This window comes from Castor canadensis, chromosome 13, assembly GCF_047511655.1.
Source record: "Castor canadensis chromosome 13, mCasCan1.hap1v2, whole genome shotgun sequence".
In the NCBI taxonomy this organism is placed as follows: domain Eukaryota; kingdom Metazoa; phylum Chordata; class Mammalia; order Rodentia; family Castoridae; genus Castor; species Castor canadensis.
Window position 1 is genome coordinate 3,655,752 of NC_133398.1, and position 22,933 is coordinate 3,678,684.

The 22,933-nt window shown below is 53.5% G+C and overlaps 2 protein-coding genes across 3 annotated transcripts in view; both read right to left on the bottom strand.

Annotated features, from left to right (window-relative positions):
• Window positions 1–22: 22 nt before the first annotated feature.
• Window positions 23–10,407, bottom strand: Cacfd1 (calcium channel flower domain containing 1). Of its 2 annotated transcripts, XM_020153659.2 has the most exons (6): window positions 10,220–10,407; window positions 7,266–7,338; window positions 5,616–5,741; window positions 2,555–2,662; window positions 2,016–2,111; window positions 23–1,900 (listed from the first exon to the last, which is right to left on the bottom strand). In XM_020153659.2, exons 1-5 carry the CDS (start codon window positions 10,335–10,337, stop codon window positions 2,021–2,023), a joined length of 516 nt encoding a protein of 171 aa, XP_020009248.1. In that variant the 5' UTR covers window positions 10,338–10,407; the 3' UTR covers window positions 23–1,900; window positions 2,016–2,020. The 2 variants fall into 2 exon arrangements, with proteins under 2 accessions (XP_020009248.1, XP_020009246.1); XM_020153657.2 differs by having other exon boundaries at window positions 23–2,111; window positions 10,220–10,406.
• Window positions 10,408–10,929: 522 nt separating this feature from the next.
• Window positions 10,930–22,933, bottom strand: part of Adamts13 (ADAM metallopeptidase with thrombospondin type 1 motif 13) — a 29,216-nt gene continuing 17,212 nt past the window's right edge. Inside the window, exons 21-32 of the mRNA XM_074052889.1 lie at window positions 22,346–22,531; window positions 20,580–20,769; window positions 19,886–20,006; window positions 18,314–18,443; window positions 18,042–18,221; window positions 17,103–17,285; window positions 15,315–15,519; window positions 14,370–14,586; window positions 13,738–13,884; window positions 13,251–13,427; window positions 11,929–12,113; window positions 10,930–11,370 (exon numbers count right to left, since the gene is read on the bottom strand). Coding sequence (XP_073908990.1) covers window positions 11,119–11,370; window positions 11,929–12,113; window positions 13,251–13,427; window positions 13,738–13,884; window positions 14,370–14,586; window positions 15,315–15,519; window positions 17,103–17,285; window positions 18,042–18,221; window positions 18,314–18,443; window positions 19,886–20,006; window positions 20,580–20,769; window positions 22,346–22,531 — 2,173 coding nt within the window. The 3' untranslated portion in view covers window positions 10,930–11,118. The remainder of the gene's footprint in view (window positions 11,371–11,928; window positions 12,114–13,250; window positions 13,428–13,737; window positions 13,885–14,369; window positions 14,587–15,314; window positions 15,520–17,102; window positions 17,286–18,041; window positions 18,222–18,313; window positions 18,444–19,885; window positions 20,007–20,579; window positions 20,770–22,345; window positions 22,532–22,933) is intronic.

A 22,933-nucleotide genomic window follows, 5' to 3' on the forward strand; every position in this document is an offset into this window, starting at 1 on the left:
AGATAATGGCAGAGAGGGAGCATACAAACTATAGCCTTGTTTTACTGGCCAAAATGCAAGCTAAACATTGAAGAGCAAACAAGGATCAGGCAAAGGGAGCTACAGAAGAGAGTCCAGCATAGAGGGAGGAATGGGACCTAGGGCCAGGCCAGTCTAGATAGGACAGTGCCCACACTAGGCTCCAGAGTTGCTCAGCCACAGACCTGCTGGGAATTTCAGGGCAAAGGACTATCTCATTCTGTGTCCATGGGCCCTTCCACCTTTGCTTCCCACCCCATGGCCTGCCCAGAACCCACTGGGTTTTCCCTCAGGGTGGGGTACCACCTTCCTGGACTCACACAGCCTCCCTCACTTCCTGTGCTTATAGCCAATGAGGTCCCTTCTGGCAGGAGTCAGAGCCTGGGCAAAAGTGAACTGAGTCCTGTATCTGGAGAAGTGAAGAGGGGCAGGCAGGGCCCTTGCTCCTCCTGGGAAGTAGACAGGTCTTACTCACTGCACACACAAGAACACACAAACACACACATATACACAGCCCTTTGAATTCAATACTGGCCCCAGGAGGGTGTCTCCAGAGAAATCCTGTCCTGCTACGCCAGCTTCAGTGTGACATGCTTGCCACCCTGGGAGGTTGCTGCTGACCCGAGTCCACTGTATCTCCAGGGCAGTGCTGGGCAGAGTCCAAAGAACCCCCATTCCCAACCATAGTACCTGCTGTTTCTGGCCCCAAACACTGACAAGCCTGAGAACAGAGCTGGGTACAGCCCCAGACTGGTTTCCAAAAAGCAAGTCCTGGTCCCTATGCTCTGGGAGCTTAGACGGGCCCAGTGGGCATCTGGGGAAGGAGGCAGGCAGGGAGCTAAACATTTTCCACATCAGCCCACACCACCAAGCCCCGCTGGGCTCAGCCAAGCCCCATCAGACACATGCTTAACCACCAAGGACCAATCTGATGATCAGCAGTTGTGGCTGAGCTCACAGGGCAGGAGGAAGGATGGCAGATACGACAGAGCACAGAGTCCAGAAGGGCTGCTGCCCAGACACCAGCTCTCCATGCCGTTGCTGTGCAGGCTTGCTCCTGATGGCCTGGCACCTGGGACAGGGAGACAGCCCTGTGGGGGAGGTGGCTCTGGCATCTGCCCAGCTCTCGGGGGCTCCCAGGGGCAGGCTAATAGCAGTACCTGAGGTGTGTCAAGCCCAGCCCCTACTACTGTTAGGGGAGCTAGCTGCTGCTGACACAGGGAGGACTGTGCTACAGGGATGGACAGCACCCTCATGAGTGCTGTCCGTACCTCCTTAGCACCAAGTCCTGAGGCAGGGGCGGACAGAACTGCGGGCCTGAGCAAGGCCTGTGGGAGATGGAGTAGCAGGGTGTCCTGGAGAGGCTTGTCTAAGGTAGTAGAGAACTGGAGGAGGGAGCACTTCCAACTAGCTATTGGCCACTGCCAAGCCTGCTTTGACCAGGGCAGTGCTTCCTGGGAGCACTGTGTGATCCCAGAACACTGGCCATGTCTCCAAGCGGCAGCAGCTGGCCACAGGACACTGCTCTGCCCTGAAGACAAGGGACAAGTGGATTCCACCTGCAGGGAAATCTGGGGCATGATCCCTCTGCACAATGCTCAGGCCTAAACAGCCATGGGTGAGGGTGACAAGAGCCCAGGCGATGTGCCTCCCCCTCAAGCCAGGTCCAGTGTGTCCAAGGAAAGATGCTCCAGGGCCTGAGGTGGACTGCCAGTGGCGTGGAGTCTGCAGATCCCCCAGTGTCCTATTTCCAGGCCTGGCTGGCAGGAGTGGGCTGGGTGGTCAGCCATACAGTGCTGCCTCAAGTGTAGCTCTGTTATGCCGAAGTCCTGCCGCCTAGGCCCTCAGCACCAGCAGGGGTATGGATTCAGGCTCAGCTGGTCTGGAGGACAGGTGAAGCAGAGAAGGACTTCAGGTGCAGAGACACATGTGGGGCTCCTATCCCAGGCCTCGTCTTACAGAGCCAGATGGTGGCAGAGAGGAAGGGGTCACCCGACCTGCTTCACAGCTCCCCCTCCAGGGTCTCCGCCAGCTTCTCCTCATCTGCCTGCTGCCTCTGCTGCTGGATCCGGGCATAGGAGATGGCATCACCCCTAGGGAAAAAAAAAAAGTGAATGGGTGTCCCATGGGTGTGGCTCAAACACAACTCTCCCAGCCACTGCCCAGCTCCAGGCTTGCAACCTGGGTGCAATCTAGAGGCAGAACTTCCTGGACCTTCTGGTTCCCCCTAGAGGCCACTGTCAGAGGCAAAGACCTCATCTGAGAGTGGTATGGGCCATCTGGACACTAGGTGAGGGTCTGTTTCCAGTCTGGACTCTGCAGGAGAGGGTGACTGGGATACCTAGTGCATGTCCCATGGAAAGAGGCCAAGCCAGGCAAGATGGGTCACCCCACCTCCATTCCCAAGAGAACGGTTGAGTTACTGGCCACCACTGTGCCCTACAATTGGACAAAGGAGCCCCACTTGGGCCTTCCCCGCTGAGAGGAAAATGGCAGGAGGGGAGGCCCCACCCCAGGGCTGGAGGTGCAGACGCACTTTTTGCCCAGGGCAGAGAGTCCATACAGCACCCCCGTGGCAAAGGCGATGGCATTGCCCAGCAACGTGGTCAGCGTCAGGCTCATGATGATAGGGACGATGGCCATCCTAGATGAGAAACAGAGGTCAGGGGGCACTCCCACCCATGCCGATTATACTTGAGGTTTCCCACACTCACTCCAGCCCTCCTCAGACAACTTGGGAGCAGGAAGCATTCCTAGAAACCAACTAGGACACAGGTTCAGGGCAAGGCACCACAAAGTCCTGAATACCTCTGAACTTTTCTGCAAATTCCTTTGCCTTTTCTGGGGAGGGGATCAAAAGCTTTCATCAGCTTTTTTATAGGGTCTGGGGTCCACGAAGGGCTACACAGTAATGTGCTGGTCCAACACCTTCACTGTTCATAAAAACAGGCTGGGCCAGCTCAGTGCCTTGAGCCCCATGACCAAGTCACTTAGCTTCTCTAAGATTCAGTCTCAGAGATTCTGATGCTGACTACGATAAGGCATGCTACCTACTTAACACAAGGCCTGTAAAATCACAAGCACTAAAAAAATGCTCTTATTACACAGTAAAGCCAACCACATCTTAGCAAGTAGGGCCCCAAGTCAAACCCCATAGACTTAGGGCTCAGCGGGTGCACAGCTCAGGGGCTGCAGCAGTTGGGGTCTGCCAGTTCCCACCACAGCCATGTGCCACACGGTTGTGGAGTCCATTGGCTAAAAAGCCTCTGCAGCTGAGTCTTGACTCTGGGAGGCATTTCCAACAACGAGCAATTCCTTGGCTGACTGATCCAGGAAAATACTGGTAGCCTGCAGATCAACCCTCTGCCCTGTCTCTTCCAGAGAGGAGGCTCCTCATGCAGGAGGCCAGCACCCACTGCCAACTGCATTCCACTGGATTCTCATTCTACACCTTACGCCAGCTAAGACATTTCAAAGTGCAGACAGTCATTGGCTTACAAGAGCTGGACTTGAGATTTGTTTTTTGATTTTATAATGGTGCAAAAGCAATATGCATGCAGTAGAAACTGTACAAATTTTGAATTTTGATCTTTTCCTGAGCTAGCATGATGTGGTACAATACCATGTCACCATACCCGACATATGGGCCCAAGCACAATTAGAGTCAGCTCAGCTAAACTGTGCTGTTTGATAGATGAGGTGTCTCAAGTGGTTTTCAACATGACACTTTCAACCTACGATGGGTGTATCAGAATGTAACCCCATTATAAGCTGAAGAGCGTTGTGATAAAAGAATAATAGAAGTCACAAGGAAAAAGACCACAGGGAAGATTTTTAATCCCTGGAAAAAAATTAAAAGCAAACAACAGGCTGGAAAAATATGTACAGGAAATGCAACAAAGGAGTGTGAAATCTTTAATATAAAAAACACATATGACCTGCTAAGTAAAACACTAAGATTCTAATAGGTTGAAAGTAAACCAGAAAATTTTCAAATAAGAAAATACAATTAGAGTATATGGGAAAATATTTTACCTCTTAGGTAACACACACAAACATGAAAATGGTAGGCGGTACTGGGCAGAGAGGGAGGGGAGATGCTAGGATGCCTCTGGAAAGCAATTGAGTCAACATATATTGAAATATTTTAATGACCACAATCTGACCTGGTAATTCCACACCTGGAAATGTCTCCTAAGGAAATCATCATACATGCACAAGTTTTAGAGATAGATGTTTAGCACAGCTCCACTTACAACACAGAAATTTTTTTGAATTTCTGAACAAATTCAGAAAAAGATATGTCTAGCTGAATAAACATTTCTATCATAAAAGGTAATGTCAGGAAGCCTTTCAGATAATACCGAAAATGTTTACATTATTATATTAAGTGGGGAAAAAAGCAGGTACAAACTTATTTATAATGGTTATAACTATGTTAAAAGAAAACTTTAAAAATGTCTGGATTCAAACCAGAAGCACACATGCCAAAAGGTTAACAAGCAGTGAGGCTTTGAGGAACACTTTTCTATTTTACAAATTATTTTAATGAATATATATATATTCATTAAAATGCTATTGGCATTTTGGCAATACATTTAAAGGGCATGATGACACATGCTGACATGTTGATTGGTACTGTGACCCTGTGACCCCTCGAGATTTCAATACAACAGGAAATGCAGCAGAGCCACACACACACCACACACTCTCACTATCCACACTACTAGGCCTCCGCCAAGCCTGGGTCTGCCTTCATCGAAAGGTAACCAGGGCAACAATAGTACACACTGCTGTTCTGCCAGCCTCTGTGCAAAGGCACTGCTCCAGGTGCTTCCATATATTCATCTATCCCGACAGTAGAGCAGTCTTAGGACTCCAATGTGAGGAACTACTGAACTTGTTGTCAGTAACAGGAAATGGAAAGAAAGCATAATTTAGAGGGCAGTGATATTTTCTGTTCCACAACCTACACCTGCCCTTCATGTCAGGCCGTCTACTTGACCCCACTCCTCTCAAAGGCTGCAGAGCAGTGGACCTTGTGGACCTACTACAGTCCACCTAGTAATTCCCAACTGATAAGCAAAACTCCAGATGCTTCCCCTAGTCCTCCTATGTACATAATGCTGCAACGACTTCTGGTACTGGGGTTTGAACTCAACACCTGCTTTGTTAGGCAGGTGCTCTACCCCTTGAGCTATGTCCCCAGTCCTTTTTTGCTTTAGTTTACTTTCCAGATAGGGTCTCATACTTTTGCCCAAGGCCAACCTCAGACTGCCATCCTCCTATCTGTGCCTCCTGCATAGCTAGGATTACAAGCATGCATACCATCATTCCTGGCTGCAGTAAGGACTTTTATCTTTGAACTCTTATGTGTCTAGAGCTGCAGGCTAAACTCCCAGATGTGGAACTGCTGGGTCACATTCATTTTGGGGTTTTTTTTGGGGGGGAAGCGGGGTCACATTCTTTTGCTACCATCATCCAATTGTTCTGACTGCCTCTCCTACCCCATCCTCCCTCACCACACTGCCCTTTGGGGTTTTTGCCCGCAGCGTGTTGGGGAACCATGTCAGGGGCCCTGCCTAGCAGCCCCTCACCCGCAGTAGAAGACAGCCTTATGCCAGGAACGCAGCCGGTCCACCTTCTCGGCCACCATATTTGCAAACTCCACGAACTGGCAGCAGAAAGGTGCTTCACACAGCAACAGGATGAAGGCATTCATGCTGCAGGAAGAAGGGTAGAGAGAGGAGTGGCAAGTGACAATGCTGGGGCTAGGGCAGCTCCAGTGTAGTGCCATGAAGAATGTCATCTTCTCATCCCACAGGAAGGACCCAGGAACCCTGCTTCCCACCCACACCCCCACCCTGTCTCTGCTGAGCCCTTCAATTAAGCAGATGCACCCACACCCACAAACCTGCCTGAACTGAGCATCCTGGAGGGATCCCAGGCATCCGGTCCCTTTACCCTCTCATCTGTGAAACGCAGGTAAGACCCCCTCACCCCGGTGTTACCTTGAGCTGGCAGCAAGTTCACACACAGAGCACTTGGAGATCCTGTTGGCCGTTACTTCTATCACCTCAGTCACCAACATTGCCATCATGGAAAGTCCGCCCCCAGCAAGACAATGAAGTGCTGGAGTAGGTTGGTCCACCCAGTCACTGAGGGCTGACTAATGCTCAATGCCATGGGGCCCTGGCTTGGGAACCTTGGGCTAGACAGCTGCAGGGCCATGAGAAGCCCATGCTGGTGAGGAAGGTGCTCAGAAGCCCTTCTGGCCTGGCCTGTCTACAGAAGCAGCTAAGCCACAGTGCTAAGGGTATTTACTATGATAGGTGGGCATTGACCAGGCAGTTACCCATCCTTACAGCTGAGCCCCAAGGGGAAAGTGCCATCAGTACTCCATTTAACAGAGATGCAGATTCAGGACACAAACCCCAGGACAGGATTAATCTCTTGTTCATTGTCCAGCCTCCAAGCCAGCCTTCTCTGTACCTCACTGTGCTCAGCCAGCCCTTTCACAGCCTTGCCATCCTCTGACTCCAAGCCTCAGAGCCAGGCCTGTGCCTCTCCTCCATCAAGGCTCCATCCGTTGCCTCAGGCCAGCACAGGCCTCTGTGCCTACCACAGCAAAGCCTGAGTCTCACTCTGGCCTGAGACCCAAGGGTAAGACATGAGCCCCACTGTGTGCTCATAGGCATTAATGAATGCTTGGTAAACAGCACTTCCCATGTGTCTTGAGTGGGCCACACTTGGCCAGAGCTGCACTACCAGTCCCTGTTTCCCTTCCCATAGGATCTAGCTACTCTGACAGTGAGTTGCAAGGAACTCCCCTGAGGCTACTCTAACCACCAGCTCCTGCACCACTCAGATCTGCCCCTTCCAGCCTCATCTATCTCTGGGACTGCTAACCCACCTCGCAGCTAACCACTCTCTCCCAACTTGGAACCTTCAACTCTGTCACCAGCACGCACAGGGCCAACCTTCCACACTATAGCTCTGGAGCTCCAGGAAAGGTAAGAGTCCATCACAGTGGACAAGGAGTCCATAGTCTACGGTAGATGCTCAGGGACAGTTTGTGGCCTTGACTCTGCACCCAGTAAAAACCTGGTGGGTGTCCCCTGGTCCTGACCCCCCTGATTAGAAAACCTAAATGTGCAGGGAATGAGAAGCAGGACACCTGCACCATGGCCAGCAATCCACAGGCCCCAAACAACCCCACCAGGGCAGGACAGCCACAGGATACTCACATCATCCACACACCGGCTGCGATGTTCAGAGGGTGGATTGTGATGCAGTTGAAGAGGCCAGAAATGGCACAAGCTTGAAAGCAAGAGACATGGGCAGGAGTTAGTGGGAAGGACAGGGCAGAGCCTGATGGGAATGCTGCCTGGCGAGATGGCTTAAGAAATGACAAGAATCTGTCCAGAGGCTCAACACTCAAGTCTTCTCATAGCAGCTCCGAGTGCCCCACCCCCAGCCCTATCATCTGAAACAGGTGAGAATCAGACTCAGAGATGTGAAGAGGCTTGCCCCCAACCACAGCAAGGGCAGCAAGACTGTCTCTGGACCTCAGAGCTGGGCACTTGGGGAACTACAGGGCATTTCCCTTCCACATCCCAGGTCTTGGGCCTGCTGGCCCTTGGACCCCAGCTGTATCAACACCCACCTCAAAGGGTGGTTAGGATTGGTTTTCAAGGGATCAGGCCAGCACTCTGCCTAGACCTGTCACCCTTCATAGAGCTGGTCACACATGTCCTCTAACTTGGAAAATGTGTCCTGAATTTTTTTTTTTTTTTGAGACACGTCTCACTATGTAGTCCAGGCTGGCCTTGAACTCGTGATCCTCCTGCCTCAGCCTCCTGAGCACTGGGATTACAGGTGTGCACCACCATGCCTGGCTGTGGCTTGGATTTTAATGGGGACAAGGGGTGCCTCTCGTGGAACAGAGATGGGGACCAGGTGAGAGCCAAGTGACAGTTCTACCACTTACACACCGAGTGACCTTGGGCAGTTCACCTTTTGCGAAGCCCATTTTCTCTCCTACGCACGGCCACATCTCATAGCCCACTCATCCAATGTTAGGCCAGCAAGGTGCTATGAGGGGACTGTGCACCCTCCTCAACCCCAGAACGTGGCTTCTCAGATGTCCCAAATGTGAGCCTGATGGTCCCTCCCCCTACCACATCAGGAGTGGACCCTGCCACAGCCACCCGCTCTTCCACCCGCTGCCTGCAGTGAGCTTCCCCAGGAACTCTACCAGGAACTCTGAAGCCTTCCTGGACATTCCATTCCAGGGAGCTGGCCTGCCCAGGCTATCAACAGGACAAGGTAGAGGCCTGGCCTTCTGAGGCAGCAATTAGCAACCAGCTCATTAAACATGCAGCAGCTCTTGTGCACCTGATCCCTCCCCACTGGCTTGGAATTCCACCGTTTTTCATTTTCCCATGTAACCCTATGCAGATGGCAAGTGAAGTAGGAGGAAACCCGATGAAGGGACCCACTCTGAGTGGAACTGCACTCCTGTGCCACAAGGTCTCTTCTACAATGAAGGACTCAGGGGTGGCATTCATCCTCGAAGTCCTTGAGAACAGATGGCGAGGCAGCAAGGCTCCCGGGCCACAGACACAGGGGACTGTCTGTCCAGAACAGCCCGAAAGACAGACTGCCTTCTGCCTGTGTGTAGCTGGGCATTATCTCACCTGAGGGGCCTGCACTTCCTGCTGACGTCAGCATGTCAGCATTCTGCAGGCAATTCCAACCCCACCCCCACGGTCCTACACAGTTAGCCTTAGGGAGGACTAGGTGGCAATCCAGACAAGCAGACTCCAGTCAGGAGTCCTTTGACGATGAAGGGTTCAGGGATGTTCACTTGGGATTCTGATACTTGTGTCTTCCACATGATGGAGATGTCATCATTGCTGTGCAATCCTCTCTCTTCTCTACCTATTGCTTCCAGATGCCTTGGGACCAAAAGCAAATGTCTCTCCAGCTCCTAAAGACCCTCCACCCCAGGGGAGGGCAACCCTATCCAAAATAATCAGCCAGGTTCACAGCCCTTGTCCAAACCCCTGTTATATCTATAAAACACCTACACTTTTGCATTCCACCCTGAGGTATATCATTTGGGACTCACATAATAATGGTCCCCAAATCTGCAGTGGGAGAGAACTCAGAGCAGCGTGCCACAGGTCTCTCTTGAGTTTTCACCTGTGGCCTAGTTAGGCATGGGGCCTTCTGGAGTGGCACAGACATCACTTCTCAATTTTGATAAGCACAGAACTGGATGGGACTCCAGGGTCAATCTGGGAGTCAGCTGGAGTGCTGACCAAGATGGAGGGAGGGTGGCAGTCTACAAACTATAGTTCTTCTCTCCACCCTGGCCACTGTCAGCTGTGCACCTAGAAAGACGGGCTCCTCCTGGCAGGGGAGCACATGGGTCTGCCCTACCCAGGCCCAGGTCCTGCCCCCTGTGCCAGGCAGGCACTGGAATTCATTGAGGTCAGGCAGGGATTGGTGAGGGCAGGCAGGAAGGGAAAGTGCACCACTCATTCTCTCTGCCTTTGGAAAGCCAGCAACAAGATCTTCACTTCTGCAGAGGATCTGCCTTTCTCTGTGCTCTGCTAAGAGAGCCAGCTTCCCTGGGAACCTGAGGTCAGGCAAGACGTGAGCCTGGGGCTGGTATGGAGGACAGGAGAGCCAATGAGTGGCACTAGGACAGCAGCAAGCAAGAGCATGGACGGTGGAGAGAAAGTACTGGAGCCGGCAATGCGGATCCAAAGAGAGGCCAGCTCCCAACTCACTACCCAGCCGCTTCCAGGGGCCACCTGGCCCCTGGCACCACAAAGCCCTTAGCAAACTTTCGCAGCCAGTGGCTTCCTGTCACGAGTCTGGTCAGACCTGCTCCACCTATCAACAAGCTTTGTCCAAAGATTGAGGGCACGGCTGCCGCACCTTTGCCCAGGTGAGCATCACCAGGCCAAGGCAGGAACCAGAAAGGGTCGCCACGCCCTCTACGCGTGTCTGCTCCCTCAGGAAATGACCCCCCCCCCACCACCAAAGAAGCCCAGATCGGAGAAGTGCAGGCCAGAGGCCGGAACCATGGCAACGCGAGGGCACCGCCTCCCCGCTGCCACACTGGCCTGGGGGGTGGCGCCCCGCAGACCCCGACACGCACAGGCCCCTCCCCTGACGGGGTACTCACAGACGGCCCCCAGCACGCCCGACAGGCGACACAGCCAGCGGTACCACCACGTCATGCCCTCCTCCTGCGCGGGCGGCGCGTGGCCGGCGGACACCCCCGCCCCGCCCGAGCCGCTCATGCTGCCCAGGCGCCTCGGTGGAGCCCAGAGTACGCACAAAGGGACGTGCCCGCCCGGCGCGCTGCCTTGTGGGAGAGGAGACGATTATCATAGGGGGCGGGGCCCGTAGGGGAAGTCGCCGGGGGCTGGGGAAATGGTGGTGAATATTAGCATAAGGGGCGGGACTCGCAGGCGAGGTAGCCCGGGGGCTGGGCTTCATTAGCATAAGGGGCGGGACTCGCAGGCGAGGTAGCCCGGGGGCTGGGCTTCATTAGCATAAGGGGCGGGACTCGCAGGCGAGGTAGCCCGGGGGCTGGGCTTCATTAGTATAGGGGCGGGGCCTGGCGCTGGGACACCAGACCATCAAATCTTCCAGCCCTGACCAGCGTGGGGCTGCGGCTTCGCGGAGAGTTGGCAAGCGCATGCCCAATCCTGACTCCATGATCTCCTCTCCTCTCCTTCCCCCTTGGTGGGACCAAAGAACATTAGAGATGGAGAGGGGTTTTCTCAGGCCAGGGTAAACCGACCGTGACCAGGGAATCTCGGTCTTGCGGTAGGTCTTCAGACCAGGTTTGGACAGGTTATGTGAGGAAAGTAACGGTCAGGCCTCCACTTTCTTTTATTGGTACCCGAGGGGCTGGGGGGGGGGCTGCCTTTCCAGAGGGTCCCCACCTCCCACCCCCCTATCCGTTTGTACATTGGAGAAGACTCTAAAGGAAAAATCCCCAGGAACTGTAGAAGTTAGAAGCTCTCAGAGACTGGAGTTCAGCCCTCCATTACTGGCCAGACACCTAACAGGTGTTCAGTAAGTGTTGGGTTCCTTCCGTTGTCTTCCAGCGCTTAGAGAGAAAGCTAGCGCAGGGCCTGGCCACCGTCCCGCTTTGTCCTCTTCCATTGCCCTAGAGTGGAGGGTCCAGTACTGGCCCTGTAGGCTAGCATGTGTCTCCAGGAAGCCCTGGCTAAACTCCATTTCTGCCATGCTGCCCTCTGACTCCCAGTAGAGTGCCTGCTGCCCATGAAATGTTGTGGTCCTCAGGCTGTGAATGTCTCGGATCTGGAGGAAGAGAGGCAACCAGAAGGACCTGTCACAAGCAATAATTAGCTAAAATTCATGGAAGCCTGAATATGCAAGGTACCATACATTCAGGATCACGTTAGTCCTCACAAGAATGCTATAGCAAGGACATTTGTTTTACCAAGGAAATTGAGGCTCAGGAGACACACAGCCAGGGACCACTGCTGGGTTCTGGGCCAGGCCCGATTCAGAGGCCAGGCTGCCTCTTCTCAGTGAGCTGATACCTTCAGAACACACATAACCTCAACCCAACCTGTGCTCTTCCACAAAGTGTATCAGGCTCAAAAGGTGCTTCCATCCTGGGATAACTGGCAATCTACACCAGGAAAGGTCTTTTCTACTTCCTTCTTGTAGGTAGCACAATAAACACTTGTTGGTAGATAAAATGGAGGAAACTCTCCTTCCTATCCTTTCAAGTGATTTTGAGAGTTTTCATCTAAAGTAAGATGAACAAGTCTCCTAAGCCCAGCACCCCTGTCCCCATCCAGAATCACAGCAAAAGTCAGCCTGTTTCTGTAGCTATCCCGGTGGCCTCACCGAGACGTAGCTGGCATTGGTCTCCTCGGCCCCAGTGCCCACGACGCTGACCAGGGCATGGATGGCAATGCGAGCCTGTGGAACCACGTTGATGAAGACCCGGCAGCCCCCTGTATTCTTGCCGTCTCGACTCAGTGAGGGGCTCACGATTTCACCCCGGGGTCCAAAGAGCTGCGTATCACATTCTGTAGGGGAGAGCAGATGGGTGTGGACCACCTCAGGGACACGGAAGCCCAGACAGACTGCTGACAGCAGGGCAGCTCAGAGCTGGGAAGCAGAGAGAAGACAGTGTGGCTCTGTGGACAAGGTCAGAGCTCCCAGGCAGAAGCCCCCACTGAACCCCACCTCCACCACTTCCTGGCTGAGTGACTTTAGGCAAAGCCCTTGAATGCTCCAAGTTTCTGTTCCCTCCTCTGTAAAGTGAAGGGAACAGTGCACACACTGGGCAGGGTACTTTTTAGGAGGACTCAATGAAGTTATGCTACAAAAGTATTTAAAACTCTGAACTTGGCACAAAAATGGGCTCCAGAGCTCACTTAAGCTCCTCCTGCCTGCACCTTCCTTGAGGCAGGTGCCTGTGTGTGATGAGAAGTGAGAGGCAGTGAGAATGGTGACATTTGACTCTTAAGCATTACTCTGACTCCACAGGGCCGGGTGCCTAACCATAAGCACGACTCACTGCTGAGAAGCAGGTGGTAGCCCAGGGTAGGGGAGGCAGTGAATTAAACCTCTACAGAGGCTAAGCTCTTATTGTACCACTTTCATATTTGGCCTAGAGAGATCCAGAAATCTCTGGAACCAGCTGGGAAGGCTAACATCAGCCACCATGGGCTGCTGGAAGAGAACAAGCCTCTGAGGCAACCAGTAGAGCTGTCAGGCTGCCAAGAGGCCTATAGGCAAGGTAGGGGTCCCTGAGATGCCATCCTTTATCTAAGGGGAGTTGATAGTGGGAACTTTGCATGTATGGGTACAAACGTGCCTACACACATGAGTGGTAGGGAGGAAGACTAGAGAAAAGTAGCTCACAGAACTCACAGAAGAACCTCGAAGGAACTGAGTACTAGGGCCAAGGGCATGGGCAGTGGCCTAAGGGACAGGGCAAGGATGTGACCCAAGTCCCATTTCCATACATGGAAATGCATGCATGGCCAGAGAGGAACCTCATCCTCACCATGTGTGCAGATGACATCGGTCACTCCAGGAGTCCTTCCATCTTAGTTCCCTTCAGTTTTGCCTACGTCCCATTGAGACTTCCCTGTCCCCAGTAGCATAGGCCCAACCGCTGGTGGGCAGGCAGGGGAGGCTCAGGCACCTGGCCATACCTCTGAAGAAAGTCCCTGGAGCAGGCCGGCTCCCATACCGTAGCACCACTCCACTTCCAGGCTGCACACGGCGCTGCCTTACCACCAGTGTGTTGGTCTTGGAGCTGAAAGTCATGCCAGACAGCCTCCAGCACATCTTCCGCCATGTGAGCCGACTCCAAAGCAGCAACAGCTCCCCTAGGAAGAAGCAGAAAAGTGAGGGCCCAGTCTCCCCACTCCTGGGCTGTAGCAGTGGCCCCAGGGTCAGCTGAATTTGCGTCTTTGCTCTCCCTCTTAGTGGCTCTGTGACTGTAAGTAGGGGGCATTTACTGAAGCTCTCTAGCCTGAGGTTCCACATCTGTAAAACAGGGATAAGCACGCCCCAGCCATGAGACGGCCATGAAAATGAAAAACGAGAACGCATATGGAGCACCCATGTGCTGGAGTCACACTGGCACACCACAGGCCCATAATGGGCAGCAGTTGCTTACAGTAGCCAAGGACCTACCTGCACTGCAGTTGAGGGAGCTCTGGAGAACTTGGAGGGTCACCACCTCACCCAAGGGCCGCCCAATTGCCACCACACAGTCTGCCTGCCCCAGACCTCGCATGTCAATGGTTCCCAAGGGCTCCAGGTGTTGCCTGCCACAGACACCTGCAGAGACAACAGGAGAAGCATGGTAAGCAGAGCTTTCCCCGCTCTGCAGGAGGCTGGAGTGGGATGGCCCAGCAGGAAGCCTCCCCAAGTCCTGGAGGGGGCTGCATGGGTTACAGCATTGTTGCCACCCAAGGCTCCAGTAAGAGAGAAGCAGTGCAATGCGTGGGCTTTGGGTCACATGGCTCCCGGCACTGCAACCTTCAGGTTACTTGCTGGGGTCAGAGATAAAAAAGCATTTCCCTTTGCCAGATAGGAAGGGGGTCCCCCAACCCCAAGGGCCCATGGCCCAGTGCACCAATACTTGTCCTGGCTCTCTCAGATGGAGATACCTTTGTCCCCCATTCCTGCGACCAGCCTCCCCAACAGAAAGCAGGAAGAAACCTGACGAAACTTTGCCAGGTTTTCCTGGGGCCCCAGAGGCTGGGGGTCTAGGGAGAGGAGGCGGGCTCAGGCCCAGGGCTGCTGCCACTGTAGAGAATCACCAGCAACGGCAGCCGTGGTCTGTCTAGGAACCGTGGCTTCCTCATGAGGCACCAGGCTGAAGGTCCCCTTCTCCACACAGGGCCTAGCCCAGCAGCCCCGTACTGTGGCTGGCTTGGGCAAGTGCCAGCAGAAGTTGGCTGGCACTGGTGCGTGGGCCTGGTGTCCGAGGCAGGTGTCACGGCGGTGCTGGATGCCCTCACCACAGGAGACAGAGCACTGCCAGGAGAAAGGGGAAGTAGTAGTAATGACCCTGCCCAGAGGGTGCTGAGGACAACAGTGACCACAGGCCAATGTGGTCTGGTATCATTCTTGTACAACCTGGAAGGTGGGCAGGTGTCTCCATTCTGTCGATTAGGAGATTGACACTGAGAGTCTCCCTCGTGTGAGTCACATATATGGCAGGAACTAAGATTCAACCCCAATTTCCAGCCATCACTCTCACAGCCTCTGCCCTTCCTAGCCTTAGAGGGGGGACCAGGTGCTCCTTGAGGTGATCTCCACCCACACCCATCAGACCCTCGTGCCAACTCTCATCTCCATCCAACCCAAATGCCCAGGGTCCTTCTGAGGTCCATGGGCCAGGGCTACAAAGCAGGCCCCTAAGGACTGTGATTTATCTTGTCTGTTTTACCTCTGTGTTCCCCACCACCATGGGTAAGTTCCTCCTGAGAACTATTTATCTTAGTTTTTCCAGTGTCCTGCGAGGAGAACACTGACCATCTGTGGCACTTAGCTGTTAGCCTTCCACCTTCCAGCATCTGCAGACCCCAGGCCTCTCACAGCCTCACTGCCTCAGGTCTCCAGGCCTTGCAATGCCTTCCCCAACAGTCTTCCCCTCCTTTCAGGGCACCACAGTGAATCAGGACCCCTCATGTACAAGCACTCACAGCTGGTACCCTCCCCGGCCCCAGTAGGGAGTCCGAGCACCAGCCGAGAGCCCTTACCTCTGTCCAGGAGCTGACGTGCCACCGATAGATGCAGTCTGCCATGAGACAGGGGACACTACCCTGGGGCCTCACCAGAGCTGCACAAGACACCTCATCCACCTCAGTGTCCTGACCTTGGTCAAGCTGCACACAGGCCACTGAGCGTATAGCAATGCCAAGGCCACAGCTGGCTGAGCATGGGCCAAGAGACGTGACTTTCCACCTGCAGGAAGAGAAGACCCCAGAGGGAGCTAGGCCACTGAGAAGACAGGGTTGTACCTGTGGGCTCTGCCTCACCCTTATCTCCTCATCCAGACAGGTTCCAGGACCAGGAGAGAGGGGAGATTTAGCCACTAAACCATCCTATAGGACTCCCTGGAATAGGCTAGGTTCTGAAGGGCTGTGCAGGAAAGAGACCTCTTGTCCTCTTTATCGCCTAACACCCATTACCCCACAGAGCTTCTTGCTGGCCAAGTGACAGTATGGTAAACTATGCCCCAGGGTAATGGATTTCAACATACCATCTCCTGGGAGGAAAGGAAGGCAGAGAACTGTTCCACTCTCAACCCTGCTTCTGTTAACTTGGAATCGCTCAGCAAATAGAAAGGGCCGGCATTTTTCAGAACCCAGATGTGGACCAGACAGCCTGCACGGGAGCCTGGGATCTTGACTGCAGCACTGTACTTGCCTCCTTACCTGCCATACTGCCCCTCAAACCCATCCCCTCCATGGACCCAGGGCTGTTCTACGGCCCGGGGCAATGCCCTCCAGCTCAGCACCACTGACATCTGGCATCCAGAACAGCATGCTCCTTTCTCCTGGGGCCTGTCCTGTGCACTAGAGGGTGTATAGCTGCACCCCTAGCCTCTGCCAACAGGCGGCCAACAGCAAATGCTACCACCCATTTGAAACCATTCAAATATCTCCTGATGTTCCCAAAGTGCCAGTGCTCTGGGACACTGCCTCGGGGAGCCATTGTCCTGGAAGGAAGAGAGGACACGAAAGACGCAGGTGTTGGGTAGTAGCAAATGTTGTGCATAGAAACGCAGTGGCACTGAGTTGCGGGGTGGACTGTGCGGGCCACTCTGGTCAGCGCCAGGGAGGCCTCTCTCTGTGCTGGTCAGAGTGGAGCCTGGGGAGAACTGCACAGAGCCTTGAGGGCACACAGAGAAGACCTTGGGCAGTGAGTAGCTAGGTGCAGAAGGCCTGAGGCAGGAAGATCCCTGGAATGTTCTGGAGCAGTGAAGAGAGCAGAGTGGCCACAATACCCAAGGGGTAGTAGAGTTCATTTGTGCACACACTGTCTGTGAAAATGCCACATCACCTCCAAATGTGATTGGAAAGAAACAGTGCACGGCCAAAGGACATCAGAAAGCAAGTCACTGGTGCTGAGTGGTTTCTAAAGCATAAGATTTAAAATAGATGTGAAGAAGGGAAAAACTCAGAGAAAAACTGGGAGAAAGCCTAGACACAGGTTCTAAACACGCAAGAATTTAGGATATGACAAAGCCATCTGGATGAGGCCATCTGCGGTGGTGGCTCTGTTGTCCCTGCTGGAACCAGCATCCTGCTCTCCCCAGGCTCCATATAAATATTGCCTCCCCTGTCACCCACCCCAGGCCTCCCCACAGCTGCAGGACCAAATGCCCACCTGCATTGCCCTCAGCTCCTGCACCCAGCTCAGCCTGCCAGGTGGCCCTGTTTCCTTCAGACTGTCTCCGCACCAGTGCTCAGTCCTGTAATCCCCAGGGCACCTGCTTGGTGTCTGCACACTGGACAAGTCCCCCACCCATCCCCTCTCCTCACCTGGGGGGGCAGGGCTCAGGGTTGCAGGTCTCCTGGGGTTCTGGGCGAGACAGTCCCTGGCACTGGTTGTCAGGCAGGATTTCCTCTTCATTGTCCTCCCCATGGGCCCGGGCACAATACAGGACCCTCCGAACAAGCCCTCCCCCACAGCTCACACTGCAGGCTGCCAGCTTGTACCGCCACCTGGGAGGTCAAAGAGCCCCATAGCTAGGAACCCAAAGAACCAGGTCTCCCCTTCACTCCTCCAGACTTGGAAGAGAGGAGTCAGGGAAGTGCCTAGAGCACTTCTCTCCCCAGGGGTTCCCCTTATATCTCTATCAAGAGGCTCAGCACAATGGACAGAGCATTCATTGGGCCACTTTACAGAAGAGGAGCTGAGGGCAAACAGCAGACATCGTTGAGGCAATGGGGAGAGGGCTCAGGGCTCCATAGGACCCTACAAAGGTGTCGAACAGAAGTCCCAGCATCAGTCCCACAAAGAACCCACCTGCCAGCCCTGCCAACCTTCCTTCCAACCCTGGTTTGCTACACTGACCAAACGCCACCCATCAAACTGTGTATCCCCCTGTCTGTCTTATTCATTGTCCACTGCCTGCCCCATTGCCCCCAACATCAGCTCCAAGAGGCCAAGACATTTGCCTACCTTGTTCACTGCTGTTTCCCCTTGGTTCTTGAATTACACCTGGTCATATCAGATGCTCGGTAAAGAGCAGGTGATAAAAAAATAAATGGACCACACATGGTCGGTCACCCACAGCGTCCCAGGTCCTATGTGATGCACTTTACACACAGGATCATTTCCTTAACCCTTCACTTCCTGGGGGAACCAAGATGACTGGCTCCTGCCACTGAGGACTTTGAGGATTAGGAGGCTGGGCCTGGCAATGATAGCAGAACTCAGATGCAGACTCAGGCCTGTCTCCTGGGCAAGAGGCTCACCTGGCCGGACAGGGCTCCAGGTTGCAGTCCTCAAAGGGACTGGGCCGGGGCACTGGCCAGCACTTGGCATGAGGCAGAGGGACAGGGCGGCCTTGGTTCATCCTTACACAGCGCACAGCCAGTGGCACCCGTCCCCCTCCACAGGTCACTGGGCATGGTGCCAAGGCTCGGGCCTCCCATCTGCAAGAAGGCCAGAGCTCCGTAGGAGGCTATACCCCCACCCTGCACTGTGCATCAGTCTCCTTCCCCTGCAGTTTCCCTTCCTCACTCACTGAGCAGGGCATGGGCCAGCCTGGCAGACCTCCTGCCGGCTCCCAGGCTTGCTGGCCAAGTCACACAGCTCATCCTGGAGAGGTGTCTGGAGGACAGAGTCCATGCATAAGAAACGAAGCTCCATCAAGCCTGCAAGAAAGAAGCAGGGACCCCCTCAACCCAAAAGATGAACTCAGCAAGAACCATAGCACCTGGTTCATTGGTCAGCTCTAGCAGAAAAGCCCACGGGATGTTGAATCCTGGCTCTGTCTCTTACTCTTACCAGTCCTGTGTGCCCTTGGACAAGTGACTTAACCTATCTGAGCCTCACACGTTTCTGTATGATGGTGCCTACCTTACAGTCATTTATAAAGATTATTATTTCTTTATTTTAATTTTTGCAATACTGGGGACTGAACTCAGAGCCTGATGCTTGCTAGGCAGGCACTCTACCACTTGAGCATTTAAAGATATTTAAAGGAGCTGTGAAGTGTCTTATGCATAGTAGGCAGTCCACAAACAGAAGCAGGTACAGTTATTGGGAGGCATGGTAAGAATGTCTATAAGAATGTCTCCTAGCCAGGCACCAGTGACTCACACCTAGAATCCTAGCTACTCAGGGGGCAGAGATCAGGAGGATCATGCTTTGAAGCCAACCTGGGCAAATGGTTTATGAGACCCTATCTCCAAAAATCCCTTCACAAAAAAGTGCTGGTGGAGTGGCTCAAGGTGAGGCCCCTGAGTTCAAACCCCAATATCACACACAAAAAAAAAGAAGTCTCCTACTGTGTATTGGGACTGGTTTCCTCCATCTCCTTCAAGAATATCCTCAAAAGGAATCTCTCTGGTCTTGATTCTACACATGCTGAGGTTTGATTAAGCAAGTGCTTAGGGCTTTGGTATAAGAACACTATATCTTCTAACACCCTTTATGACGGCTACTATAGAAACAAAACTTTGGGGGTGAGTTCAACCAAGATATATCGTGAGAACTTTTATAAATGTCACAATGTACTCCCAGTACAACAACAACAACAAAAGAAAGTTTTTAAGCCAGGCATCAGAGGCTCACACCTATAATCCTAGCTGCTTGGGAGACTGAGATCAGCAGGATCTTGGTTTGAGTTCAGCCTGGGAAAATAGTTTGCAAGACCCCGTCTCCAAAAATAACCAGAGCAAAATGGACTAGAGGTGTGGCTCAAGCAGTAGAGAGCCTGCTTTGCAAACATGAGGTCCCGGGTTCAAAATCTCAGTCCCACAAAAAAAAAATTGAAAAACAAAAGGACACTACATGTCTTAAAACTGTGTCCTGCTTTGGTGGGCAGTTTGGGCCCATTTCTTGTAGCTCTGCTAGACCACAAAGGACACATTCTTGGTGCCAGTCTGGCAGAGGTCATTATCTTTCCCCATTTTTCGACCAATAAGTGAATGTATTTAGAACAGCTTCAGGCATTTCATGGGTCTCCTAGCATATTCCATGCTAGTATGTGGTTGGAAGTTTTTGTAAGCCATCTGAACACTCAGCTCTAGAACACAGGTGGATAAAATGGTAAGGATGAGTGCTGATCTCAGGAGTGTCCTGGGAACCTCACCTTGCCCACAGGAGACAGAACATGGCCCCACTGTAGGAGTCCACACATGTGCAGCCTGAGCCCCCGGCCTGGCACTGCCCATTGGGGATGGAGCCTCCTCCCGTGGAGATGTGGCATCCAGCTGCAGAGAGAGAGAGTGGCAAACAGGTGAGTCTGGGATTCCCACCTCCATCCCAAGCACCAAGCTCCCCTGCCCCACCCTGTGGAGTTCAGCAGCAGAAAGCAGCTGAGCACATGGGTTGCTGCTCTCTGGGGTCCTGCCTCCTGCCCCCAGTGATGCCCTCCCACGAGTCCCATGTTGACCTTTGCAGGCTACTCGTCAGTGTAAGTGTTTCTGTGAGATGGGGCCAAGAGTTGGGGTTCAGGTGTGGGTCTGCAAGCATGCCTAGCCCTGGAACCTCCAACGCTTGAGGGGCCAAGACTGGCCAGCTCTTGAGAGCCCCTGGATGCTAGGTGGGCCACCTTTCTCTGCTCAGCAGCTAATAAAATCACTCTCAGATCTTTGTCTTCTCTCAGCCTGTTCTGCCCCTTCCAGAAGTGCTCTAAGTGTGTTCTCTGACAGACAAGCCCTTGGACATTGTTCTGCAGAAGAATGTCCCTATGATCTGCAGGACAATGGCAACTTATGTTCCTTGTTCTTCCAGCTAGGTAAGGAGCCAGGAGCCCTGGCCACCCTCATGCCCAGGCCACTCACCTGACCCCAGCCTGGAGGACACACCATCCTGTTACAGGGCTCCAGAGTGGGCGGCATCTCATCTGTGGAGCAGGGACCCGTAGTTGCTGGTGCCTCCAGACAACCTGCCCCCTGCCTACATGTCGTGTTCCGAGAGTCCAGGCCTGCTCCACAGGTTGACATGCGTGGGCCAGGGTCTGTCACCTCCCACCTGAGGACAGCACAGTACGGTCATCAGGCCCTGCCTCGCCATGCAGCTATAGATGCTCCTGGGGAAAGGCGGATTCCCTCTACCTAGGGCCCAATGCCATTGCTTTAGGAAGAAGCAACACTCAAGGGGTTTTTTCCTGAACTGCTAAACTAACTGACTCCTTAATCAGACTTTAGGTTTTCCTAGCCAGGAACCAGCTGCTCAGTGGCCAGGCACTCTGCCTGGTGCCGGGATGCAGGGAGTCAGAGCCTAATCCTCCTGCCTTCCAGAGGTCAAGGCCCCACCCAACAGTAACACACCCCATGTACCATCTCAGGGACTAAGAAACAGGTGCCACATGGAATTTACAGCTCCAGTTCCAGGGCAGCAAATGGGCAGTCCTGAGCAGCAATGCTCCCAAGAATCCAGGCAGGCATTCTACCACTTGAGCCATGCCCCCAGCACAAGATTATTTTGGCCCCAAATAACCTTTTGGGTTTTTTTTGCATTATTAGGGTTTCAACTCACGTCCTTACCCTTGGTAGGACATTTTATTAGGATGTCCTACCACTTGAGCCATGCCTTCAGCCCTAGAAGGATATTGAAGCTGGATCAGGCATTGGCAAGTGAGAGTGGTAAATGCTTTGTCTGCCATGGTTGAGAGAGTAGAAAGGAACCAGGGCAATGGGTAAGCAACCACTGACGACAGATAACAAGACTCGAGCCCAGAGTGGGAGGAGACTCACCCTGGTCACTCAGCTATTTGGTGGCAACACAAAATAATAAGTCATAGTCAGTCTGTACACTGAGATCCAGTATAGTGGGACAGCAGGCCTGTAATCCCAGCTACTTAGAAGGCAGAAATAGGGGGATTACCATTTGAGACCATTCCAGGCAAAAAAAAAAATCTAGCAAGACCCTATCTCAAAGAACAAACTGGGCGCTGGGAGCATGACTCAGTTGGTAGAGGGCCTGCTTTCCTGCCTGCTTAGCAAGTGAGAAGCCCTTAGTTCAAATCACAGCACACACACACACACACACACACACACACACGCAAAAGCTGAGCTTGGTGTCTCATGCCTATAATCCCAGCTATGCAGGAGGCATAGGTAAGAGGATCACATTATGAGGCTGGCCTGGACAAAAAGTGTAAGACTTTATCTGAAAAATAACTAAGGCAAAAAGGGCTGGAGATGCACCTCAAGTAGGCAAGTGTAAGATATTGAATCCAAACCCAGCCCTGCCAAAAAATTAAAAAATGGATAAGAGATGCAGCCATGTGGACACCATGGGAGAGATGACCGTGATGACAAAGTGACACCTATTTCACACTCAGTGTCACTCATCTCACAGCCCCAGTGAGCAGGGCTTCACCCTGCTTCACAGCAGGTCTGGGAGTTTAGAGAGACGTGAGTAGCCAGGGCCTCTTGGGCAGTGAGGAAGTCTGAAGGTGGCACTCATAAACCTCCAGACACCACTGACTGGACAAAGCTCTCAGGAGGAGGGGACATCCAGCAGGCCGAAGTGGGACTCAGCACAGGGACAAGTCCTGCCAGGGAGGCCCTGCCACCACCCTCACCCCACTCCCCATGCTTGCCTGGCTGGGCAGGGCTGGGAGTTGCAGGTTTGCACCTCTACCACCGGCTGCTGGGCCACTGCTCTACACCGGGCTGAGGGCAGTGTCCTCAGAAGGCCACCCTGGGCCTCTACACAGCGCACCAGCCGCTCCCGTAGGCCTCCCCCACAGGAAGCACTGCATGGACCAAAGTCTCCAGCTGCCCAGCTGTGGAAGAGAGGGAGAGTATCAGGCCTGGGCCAGGTCCCCAGGCTGGCTTGGGGACAAAGTGGGAGAGGAGACAGGCAGGTCTATCCAACTAACTCTGGCTGATACACTTCTCCTTAAGAACTGCCCTGACACACCAAGTCTGAGGACAGGTATACAATAGTGCTCTTAAGATGCCACCCAGCCCTGCACCCAGCAAGGACAGCCTTATTCCTAAAGTACACTCCTACCAACTGCCCCTACCAGGGGCTAGTAGAGTCCCAGTGCTTCCCACCAGGACCTCCCTGAGTCTCCCCACTCCTATCCCCATGGGCCAGTCATCGCCATTTTGCAATGAGCACCTGAGTTCAGAGAGGCCTCAGGCTGCCCAGACAAGATGGCAGGTGTTGGATCAAGCTGACA